The sequence below is a fragment of the Cryptomeria japonica genome, chromosome 11 (genome assembly GCF_030272615.1).
Source record: "Cryptomeria japonica chromosome 11, Sugi_1.0, whole genome shotgun sequence".
In the NCBI taxonomy this organism is placed as follows: domain Eukaryota; kingdom Viridiplantae; phylum Streptophyta; class Pinopsida; order Cupressales; family Cupressaceae; genus Cryptomeria; species Cryptomeria japonica.
Genome location: NC_081415.1, coordinates 635,818,789 through 635,830,023, shown reverse-complemented (window position 1 = coordinate 635,830,023; position 11,235 = coordinate 635,818,789). Strand labels below are relative to the sequence as shown.

The window sequence follows — 11,235 nt, the reverse complement described above, 5'->3', positions numbered from 1 at the left end:
CTAGCATGTGTATTTGTTCATTAAGAGAGGCCAAATGAAAACTAGACATATATCCAATTAGATCAAAAATACAAATCATCAAATGAAGAGCGAAACATCCCTCCAAGTAGATCAACTAGAAATTTATAACATCTGAAAAACACAAGTTGCCAAATGATCCAAACGTCCCTCCAAACAGATCTAACAAGACCTATATAACATCTCAAAAACACCCCTCTCCGCTCAATTCAAACAAAGATTAACTATCTCCTCACCAAAATTAAGCGCAATCCTAACTTCGCTAGCCAAGGAGAACATATGCAAATTATCAAAACTATCAAGAAAGCCTTTTGTTGCTCTTTTTTCTAAGAAACTTATTTCTAGCCTACGCTAGAATAACTTCAATTGGTATAAAAATTCCAAGAGGCCAGGTAACCACCAAGAAAAACAATGAACAAGCAAAATCAATACCAAATTGAAGTCACACTCTCTCATCAATGAATTTTAGTCTAGTTGTGATGGCAAATAATCTGATGGAAGCTGATTATTTATTGAAACGCCCTTGCCATTTCTGCGAGTGGCGATGGTTGTTCTGTACCTTTTTAACTCGAAACATTGTGGGGACACAATTTGAGGTAGGAGCGGTTAAAGGATTATTTCTAAGTAGCATACCGACCATTTGCTGAAAAGTACAGGACTCTTTCATATCGTGTTAAATCATGAAAAATGACGTTCCATCATAAATGGGTATTGGTAACCTAACTAGTTTGTACCCGTCAAATAAGGTACAGCGAGTCTATTTATATTGTTTTCTATAACCGGTTGCGTATGCTTTGTCCAAATAGAGAGTTTTCCGTGTTTTATAAAGATCAGAACAGAGAGTTTTATAAAATTAGGAAAAGGAATGAATGCGTCCCTCAAAACATGGAAACGAATAACTGTAACTGTGATTTGGATGCCAAAGAAGAATGTTCAGAGCCCAAAATGTGCCAGAGGGGTCATTGGAGACAAGATGAAGATAACAAACTTATAGAGCTTGTTCAAAAGTATGGTCCGCAAAACTGGAATGCTATTGCAGACGAACTCCATGGAAGATCAGGTAGTCTACCGACTCCATTGAATTTGCATGCCGTACAGGTTTCTTCGTTAAAATATTCATGTTTGAAAGAAGTCACATTTGAATTTTAGATAGATTGATTCTAAAGGGCCCAATAGAATAGTTGTAGACCATTCCAACAGTAAATAGGAGGTCCTAAATTCAAGTCCTTGATTCATGAAAGGTTTATCATGTATAAATTCAAATTCCATCTAATGATTTAAGTGGGATGTTGGAAATAATCCACACTCAAATCAAAGATGAAGTGATCTTAGAAGGGTGAGTAATTCAGTAATAAAGTGTTCTGACAACAAATAAAGAATCTTAGATTCAACCTCTTACTAATTTATGAAAAGTTCAAACATTTATATGGTCTGCAAAACTGGAATGCTATTAGCTCCATGAAATTTATATGGTGCTATTCTGTCATCACTCCATTAAAAAAATTGTGTAAAGCTTTTTTTCTTTAAATGTTCATGTTGGAAATAAGTCACATTCAATAAAGATGGACTGATTTTAGAAGGATTAATAGATCCAACTACTGATAGATGGTTTTAGTTTCAAGTCCTATCTGGTCGAAGAAAGGTTCAATATGACATCAAAGCCAAACTGGGTAAGGAGTCGAGAGAGATTTAAGGGGTGTTGGAAATATGCCACACCCAGACCAATGATGTGCTGATGTTAAAGAGATAAATAACTGGATAATAGAACAAATAAAAGATCATAGATTTTAATCCTCCCAGATCCATGAAAAATCCAAACATTTCACAAGGTTTCTAGCTGTGCTGTTGATTTAGTGAATTATTATCATGTATAGCATGTTAAACCTTTTCAATGATGTTTATTGCGCAGGGAAAAGTTGCAGGCTGAGGTGGTATAACCAGCTGGATCCACGCATCAATCGAAGGCCCTTCACGGAAGACGAGGAGGCCAGGCTTGTCGCTGCTCATCGATTACATGGTAATAAATGGGCAACCATTGCCTGCCTCTTTCCAGGAAGAACTGACAATGCTATAAAGAACCACTGGCATGTTATCATGGCAAGAAAATTCAGAGACCGATCTCGAATCTATGGCAGACGTTATTCATGGCATTCTCTGAGAAAGGCGGCAACTCGAAATGCCAGGCACTCTGCAGATCTTCACTACCACATTGCTCAAAGTTCTGTCAACACAAGAAAGCCTCTGGACCTTATCAAAAATCTCTCTTTCCAAACCAATTCACGAGGTATAGGCTCACACCACCAGTTTATTTATACCATTTTTCTGGTTTTGTCATAGAACCCAGTTTGATTAATGTAAAATTCACCACCAGGTAGCATTCCATCTGCCGAAGGCGAGGATTGCAGTGACAGAACGACGACAGAATTTCGGTCTCCAAAACCCACCTTGGAAACATCTTTTTCTTCATCAGCATTTTCATGGCCTGTAATGCCAGAGCCACCAGATATGGCTAAATGGGAGAAGCTCCGTTATGAATGGAAACAACTAGGATCTACTGGTTCAGATGCTGAATTCCATGGACAACTCAAACTACCACATGCTTATCATCACCTTAGGATTCCTCCTCCTTGTAGAAAGAGTGATAAAAGCCTATCTAAACCTAACCAAGGCATAAAATTGATTACTGGTAACACCTACAATCCCTTTGTTGGACATTTGGGAATTAATTATAATAAGAATTCTAAATGCAGAACACCGGTAAAAGTAAAACTTTTACCTTTCAATCAGTCTCATAATGTAAAAAATGGGAAGCCTATAGAGATCCCAGGGATAGAAGGTCGTCAGGTAAAATGTGCTGATTTTAATGCGAATGGATCAGATGCTGAACCTTCACGGTCTCATTCAATGGATAAAGCAGAAGAGGAGCCAGGAAGCAATGGCACAGATAAAGTTCTCTTCATCGATTTCTTAGGAGTGGGGGCTTCATAATTGAAGACCAATGAAACGTGCAGATGTACATCTTGCACCAAAATGTTTGTATATATATAACTGGGAAACTTAAGTATGACATTATGCAGGTTAACCGTGATTGTAGCCATGAAGGTAAATTCAGGCGCTCAATCCATCGTATAAACATACAAAGTATGGAATCAATTAGATTGTGCATTGCGGAAGAATTTATTTTACATGAATGTTAATTTAAAATGGCACTATTTCGAAATTGGATGCTCCCTTCACCTATGTTGTCTAACTCTAATGTTAAATGACAAAACCATTAAATCAGACCTAGAAAAAAAGAGCTAAGACTGAACAATGAATAAATAAGAAATAGAAAATGAAATGCTTGAGACAATGGTAAGCTTATTTCATTTTGTTGGAATGGGCCAATTTTGATCTTGTTTGTTTCCTGACTGATTTGATTAGATCAAATTGAAGATTTAAAGACGGGAATGTGGAGCCTCTTGTAGTTGAGAACGCAAATGCAACATAAGACTTTCTCCTGGATTAAATTGAGTCGCATAACCTAATTTGTACGGTGCAGACACGTCTATTGTCCGTGTGGTCTTATCTAACTCGTTTCTGTTCTTTGTTGCTGAGAAGTAGTTGTGTTGAACAGTAAAATGGGCTTTGTCATAGGATGGAAGAAATTTTTTTTGACATTAAGAATAGTAGTTGGTCTTCATGTGTTGTATCAAAGACACGAATCATGCTAATTAACAATTCAACGATGATTTTATAAGAATTGATGATGAGAAGAGGATTGATGCATATCAATGATGGAAAGTGCAAAATCATTAGCAAATCAGGTTTGGAGATTGCAACCAGTACACAGACAAAATTAAGAATAGTAGTTGGTCTTCATGTGTTGTATCAAAGACACGAATCATGCTAATTAACAAACGATGATTTTATAAGAATTGATGATGAGAAGAGGATTGATGCATATCAATGATGGAAAGTGCAAAATCATTAGCAAATCAGGTTTGGAGATTGCAACCAGTACACAGACAAAAGGTAACTTCCTTCATTTGAATTCCGGTGAAAAGACATGTTTGATTGCATATATTGATAAAAGTTGGCTATGGCATATAACTGAATAGATTTTAGATACTAACATTAGATGTGAATATTTAATCATTAATTTTTAGTTAAGTAGGAGATGTTTTTTAAAATGTCTTTTTGTTTGGTTATCTTGAGAGTTTTAGTATTGAAGTTGAATAATAATGATTGAGTTTTAAAAAATAATATTTTTATATCAATACAATCGAATTCAATGTTAATTGAAAATAAATTATTTCACAATAGAAAATAAGAAATGAAGAAATGAAAAATATACAAAATATGAGTATAATATTTCATATATGTCTCCACATAAAAGAAATAAAGACTATAAAAATATCTTTACTAATTGTTGATTAAATTTAAAGATAAGAATATCTAGATAAAAAGTTCAAGATTCAAATAGAATTGATTATATACCATATAACAATGATGAAAATTAATTTCAAAGTATGTTGTAAACTTAACATAAAAAAATTACAATTATGAAATCATATACCCAAAGTTCTTTGAATTTTTTTTTTCAAATACATGTGTTAATATTTCATAGCAAAAGGAAAATTTTTAAGGGATAACCCTCACAAATGGTAGAAAGCTAGTATAAAAGTGGCTTGGAAATCTTGTTTCTCTTATCATCCTTTTATAACTTTAGAATTGAAATCTTTTCTTTGTAACTGCCTTTTTGAAAGACCAATAAAATAAAATAAAAAATTTATTATTTTTTTATTTATTAGAAGTCACTTTCAATTTATTACAAAATGATAATAAAATTTAGTTTACCACATAAATTAAAAAAGTGAAACAATAATTATGATATTGTGTCTTTATCCTTATTATAGCTAGTGGTGCTATTATTGTCTTTCTCTTGAATGTTGGTTTGGGTGGGATTTAATATCTGTTTGTATTCTTTGAGTTTTTCCAAAATTGGAAGTAATTTTTTTTATTAGATAGACACATTAGTTAACATTAATTTGAATGTCAATGTATCTTCATTTATTTTGCCAATTTCTTATATAGATAAAAAAAATTGAAGGTGATCAAATGCATTGACATATTTCTCAATTGTATATTGTGTTGCAATCAAAACTATTTTTTTGGTAATATTTATAATGATATCATATCTTTGAAGGATATATTAATAACACATAAATTAAAAAAGTGAAACAATAATTATGATATTGTGTCTTTATCCTTATTCTAGCTAGTGGTGCTATTATTGTCTTTCTCTTGAATGTTGGTTTGGGTGGGATTTAATATCTATTTGTATTCTTTGAGTTTTTTCAAAATTAGAAGTAAATTTTTTTTATTAGATAGACATATTAGTTAACATTAATTTGAATGTCAACGTATCTTCATTTATTTTGTCAATTTTTTATATAGATTAAAAAAAAATTGAATGTGGTCAAATGCATTGACATATTTCTCAATTGTATATTGTGTTGCAATCAAAACTATTTTTTTGGTAATATTTATAATGATATCATATCTTTGAAGGATATCTTAATAACACAACGTATTACATACTAGCTTCATCATCCTTCAAGATATTAAAAGTGATTTCAAGATTCAAATAGAATTGATTATATACCATATAACAATAATGAAAATTAATTTCAAAATATGTTGTAAACTTAACATAAAAAAATTACAATTATGAAATCATATACCCAAAGTTCTTTGAAGGTTTTTTTTCAAATACATGTGCTAATATTTCATATTGAAAGGAAATTTTTTAAGGGATAACCCTCACAAATGGTAGAAAGCTAGTATAAAAGTGGCTTGGAAATCTTGTTTCTCTTATCATCCTTTTATAACTTTAGAATTGAAATCTTTTGTTTGTGACTGCCTTTTTGAAAGACTAATAAAATAAATTTTATTTTATTTTATTTTTTCATTTAATAAAAGTCACTTTCAATTTATTACAAATTGATAATAAAATTTAGTTTACAACATAAATTAAAAGGTGAAACAATAAGTATGATATTGTGTCTTTATCCTTATTCTAGCTAGTGGTGCTATTATTGTCTTTCTCTTGAATGTTGGTTTGGGTGGGATTTAATATCTGTTTGTATTCTTTGAGTTTTTCCAAAATTGGAAGTAATTTTTTTTTATTAGATAGACACATTAGTTAACATTAATTTGAATGTCAATGTATGTTCATTTATTTTGTCAATTTCTTATATAGATAAAAAAAATTGAAGGTGATCAAATGCATTGACATATTTCTCAATTGTATATTGTGTTGCAATCAAAACTATTTTCTTGGTAATATTTATAATGATATCATATCTTTGAAGGATATCTTAATAACACCAACGTATTACATACTAGCTTCATCATCCTTCAAGATATTAAAATAAAAATATTTTAAATTGATTCTAATCTCAATCAGTGCAAAATAATACATCTTCATTGATCAAAATATTCACATTTATCTTCATCATTTTCTGATCTTCTTTCAATAGAAAGAAATACACACCATCATGTTTATTTATAACTTACTATTCAATAGAATTTTTTACCACTTTTTCTTTTGAATTTGATAAAACAATTTCATATCCTTGTTAATGTATACACAACCATTGAGTATCCTTATTTTTATAGGCTTTTATTAGTCTCGAGCATAAGTTTGATAATTACATATCTCTTATATTATATCTAAGGTCATCCCATCAAGAGGTGCATTGGATGATATGGATGGAGAAGCATCAACTAACTATACAAAATTATCAATAATAGAGTTGATATAAATAGTAAGAGAATTCCATTAGTCTTTCTAATTTCTCTATTGTTTCTCTTTATTTTTCAACCATTTCACTCAACTTTTTTAATTGATATTTGACCATTATGAATATCTCTTTCATACGTAGATGGACTCACTTGTACCTTTGTAATATTGACATTATTATTTGCAATGTCTTAACTTTTCTCCATTATGGGCATATTAATGATCATAAATTTGTTACCAAAGGATTCAAACATTAACCAATAATTTGAACATGAATCTTCTTTAGTTGAGAAGTTGATATTACCAAGTTAGTTTTTGCATCCAAACTTGGATCACCTACCTAATAATGCATTCTTTTCTTGAGTTGCTACAACTTATTTGAGTCATGGGGAAGGAGATGGTACTATATGGGTTTTGAAAGTTAAAGGGGTTAAAATAATTCCAAAAATTAAATCAATATTGATGCTTGATGATGGTATTGATGTTGGATGAGATGTACATGGAGGAGAAGGACTATGAATGAGAAGGAAGAATAAACAAAGGAATATGGAATACTTGTAACTATTCTCTGGTGTGATTAGGAGAAGTATTTTCTTTCTATAAGAAAGGACTTTGATTTCTAGTTTCTTCCTTAGAAACTCACTATCTTCTTGAAATATTTTTATAGATCAACTCCCTTTTTTGGATCTTCACGACCACCTCCTCTATTATGGTAAATATACACATAGTAACATATATTATTATAATAGATGAAGATAATGGAGAAAAAACATCTACTATTTTCTTTGATGTATTATCCTTGCGAGGAGGTTCTATTCTAATTTTTTTTTAAACTTTAAAATTTATCCACCTTTTTATCTTCAAGAAGATATTAAATGTTATTTCTTTAATAGTTGTTACTTCTCTGCTAGTTTACTATATTTGTTGGATAAGTTATATCTGAATATAAAGAGTGAATATAATGTCTATTAGATTTAAACTATTATCTTCTATGTCTCAAGAATCTAAAGCATACCACAATCTTCATTCATTTCCTATATCAATCTGACCTAGTTCCTTTTTTTAACTTCAAAATAATCCACACAATGTTTTTGATAAAGATAAACAAGTTTTACAGGGACCTGAAACCCGAAGTATTACAGAACAAGGCCAACAGCCAACCAAACCAAAAAACTAAGAAAAACAGGGGACAAGCCCCACACAGACCGACAAAAAAAAAAGGTGAACCAAAAAAAAGGACCATGCACTCAACTAAGACAGTGCATCAATTCAGTTTTTTCTAAATAATACTCCTATTAATCTTCTCCAAGTCCTCCATGATGAATCTGGATATTTCCTCATCCTAGCTCTGGCTCCTGGTTCTAGTACACATACCCAAACTAATCTTCCTAGCAGCAACACTCTGTCCTCCCTCTGAAGCAATATTTTTCTACTTTTCTCCCATGGGAGGGTCACTGGAAATGGTCCTAGTTCTATAATCAGTCATCATGGAATTAATATTTTCCAAGCCATCAATGCTATTATTCATCCCCTGATCTCACTCACATCCTCTTCCAACTTCTCAATTTTGTGCTCTTGGTTAACCTTCATGGTTTCCACATCTTGCAAATTCTTTTGGATCATACTCATGATCATCTCAAACTTGTTGGGCCAAGGGGATTCTGTCAAGGTGTCAACAATTCCTTTAATCCCATCTTTTAGGAACCCAATTTCCTTGTCCACCCACTTCCAACATTTCTCCTAACTTCTGGTAGCCTCCAATAGAAAATTTCCCATCACCCTCTCCTCCTTTATCTCACTTTTATTTTCCTTAATCGCACTCCCTTGTTTCTCATCATCCACCTTGATAAGGATGTCTGATCTAATCTCGTGGTCCAAGGATTTGGACCCACTATATTTGGTAAGTTTGGATTTCTTTTTGGTGGGAGGCTCCAGGTCATGCATTTTCCTACTGTTAGATTTAAACTTACTAGCCGCCCACCTTGGGGGATTGGTTTTCCTACTGCTATTAGTTCCCTGGGTCACCATAAACTCCCCTTCAATTTTTGGTTTATACTCAGGGTCCTCCATATCCCTAATATCCCACCAGTCCATGGCCATACCATTGTCATCCTCATCCATTTCTATATCGAAAACCAACTGCACATCAGGGTTAGAAGAGGAAATGTGGGTTTTATCCTTGGGGGAGGGTTTCACTTCATGGGCCTAGACGTATTCCATAATCAACGAGATAAGCCCTTCATGAATCACAAGGTTATCCTAGTTTTCAGAGTGTTTAACTAAACTATTCTCGAAGGATGAAACTAGATAAAAGGGAATGGAAATCAATCTACCATGCCTAAAATGGTTTAAGATAGTAAAATAATGAGAAAAAATACTAGCATATCTACCATCCAGGGTGATGTACGTCATGATAAATTCTTCTATATCAGCCCATAGGGAAATCAACTCTTTCATGTTATAGCCACCATCTACCATCTTCGTAAACCTTAGTCTTTCCATCTCCTTATCATAAAAGGCAACAATTGCCTCCTCACCTAACTTCCTGTCTATAGAATTTTCTGCCTTTCATATCCAGGCTTGTAATAGTGGTGACTAGATTTTCATCAACTTGAAACTCTGCACCAAAGGCAGTCAACACACCCTTATTCCACCCTTTAACAAAGTTTTCCATAACAATGGCCGAATGACCATGCAGTCTCTCCAAAAAAGGAACCATCCCGCTATCAGAAATTTCCTCCCAAACCTCCTTGTTCTTCTGCCACTTATCATAGGTTGTGGGTTCAAACCTATTATTCTCACCTCCCATTCTGAAGCTCGAACAAATCAGATATTCCAGAAAAACCAGGAGGAAAGAAAACCATAAACAGGGCAAACTGAACATTCTAACACTTCTCAAAGTGGTAATAATTTGAAATACCACCCCAACGGCTCCCATCCCATTATAATATTTCTTCATAAATTTCATTGGAAAGGTCGGAGATCTTGGCAACATTTCTTGTCAAGTTGCATAGGGTTTTCGAGAAAGTTTCCTCTCCTCTCCACCATTTAACTGCCACGTTAACCACCGCCAAGTTGGCGAAATGATTTGCCGGTTTGTTTCCTTCCCAGAAATGTGTGAAATCTTGAAATCCTCTAGGCCAGCTATCATTTTAAGACAATCTTTGATTAAGTTTGAAATAGTCTAGGCACCGTACATCCCTTAATGCATTTGATGATATTAAGCGAATCACTCTCCAACCAAACCCTCTTAAACCCCTCCTTGTTCACCATGAGTAGCCTAATATAGGTAGCGCTGGCCTCTACAAAATGGTTAGTCTGGGTGCCCAAAGGAAGCACCACTGCAGAGACCAACAAACCCAAATAGTTCCTCACCAGTCTAGCACAACCAGTCAGCCCAAGATTTCCTCTGGCCACCCCATTGATATTAATTTTGATCCACCCCGAAAGGGGAAGATTCCAAGAAACATTCTCTCTGGTATGTTTGATCTTATAAACATGGATTGATATATTCCAGCTTATCTGCCACTTCTTGATAGTATCCCATTCCTCCTAGAAAGATTCAAGAGGAGGATCATCTTTCCTACTAGGATTGTAATTAAGAAAATTTTCCTTATTAACATTCTTTATTCTAATAGTCACCACAAGAGCATTGCACTCCAAATTTCTGAAGACCCTATTGTTTATTTCCTTCCACAAATCCCAAGCAATTGAGGAAGGGATAAGTTCCATAGAATACCAATTGCATGATTGTCATAATGACACTTCAAATGGAACCAAAAGTTCTGGATATAATCAGGGGAGACCCAATTGCAATTTTATAGGTAGAAAAAGAAGGCCCATATGTCCCTATCATAGGAGAAATGTAAGAGAAAATGACTAATATTTTTTTCTTTCTCTTTACATAAAAAGAATTTTTTAGTGATGGGGATCTCACGTTTACAGAGATTATCAATGGTAGAAATCTTGTTTTGCATGAATAACCAAAAAAAGATATTAACTTTAGGAATTAAGAGTTTATTCCAAATTCTAGCTCAGAAGGGGGGACAAGAAAAAGACCTAATGATGATTCTAAAAGCATCTGCCACCAGAAACTGACCTGAGGTAGAGCCATTCCAAATAACCACATCTTCCACCAGAGAAGAAGGAATGATGATAAAGTTTAGCCAAGAAAACAACGGAGACAGAGAAGAATCCAAGGTTATAAAGTCCACGCAAACGCCATTAGTGATATAGTCAACCCAAGATCTAATTAGATTAATGCATTTCTCTTTGAATTGTGAAGCCCACACTGAATTAGACAAAGGTCCCTCTCCTATCCACCAACCATCCCAAAACCTTCCATTTCTACCATTTCCTAGAACCCATCTGCTTCCCTGAGAAATAATGGAAGAGGATTTGAAAAAGTTATCCCACAGATCAGAAACAAA

The 11,235-nt window shown here is 33.4% G+C and overlaps 1 protein-coding gene across 1 annotated transcript; it reads left to right on the top strand.

The window, feature by feature from the left end:
• Positions 1–829: 829 nt before the first annotated feature.
• Positions 830–3,232, top strand: LOC131063105 (transcription factor MYB10). The gene is made up of 3 exons (XM_057996876.1): positions 830–1,078; positions 1,928–2,302; positions 2,390–3,232. The coding sequence occupies exons 1-3, from the start codon at positions 904–906 to the stop codon at positions 3,004–3,006; spliced, it is 1,167 nt and encodes a 388-aa protein (XP_057852859.1). The 5' UTR covers positions 830–903; the 3' UTR covers positions 3,007–3,232.
• The last annotated feature ends 8,003 nt before the right edge of the window (positions 3,233–11,235 follow it).

Coding starts and splice junctions, on each gene's coding strand:
- LOC131063105 (XM_057996876.1), top strand. CDS start 904: ATGGAAACGAATAACTGTAACTGTGATTTGGATGCCAAAGAAGAATGT. Junction 1,079..1,927: donor CGAACTCCATGGAAGATCAG/GTAGTCTACCGA, acceptor TTTATTGCGCAG/GGAAAAGTTGCAGGCTGAGG. Junction 2,303..2,389: donor TTTCCAAACCAATTCACGAG/GTATAGGCTCAC, acceptor ATTCACCACCAG/GTAGCATTCCATCTGCCGAA.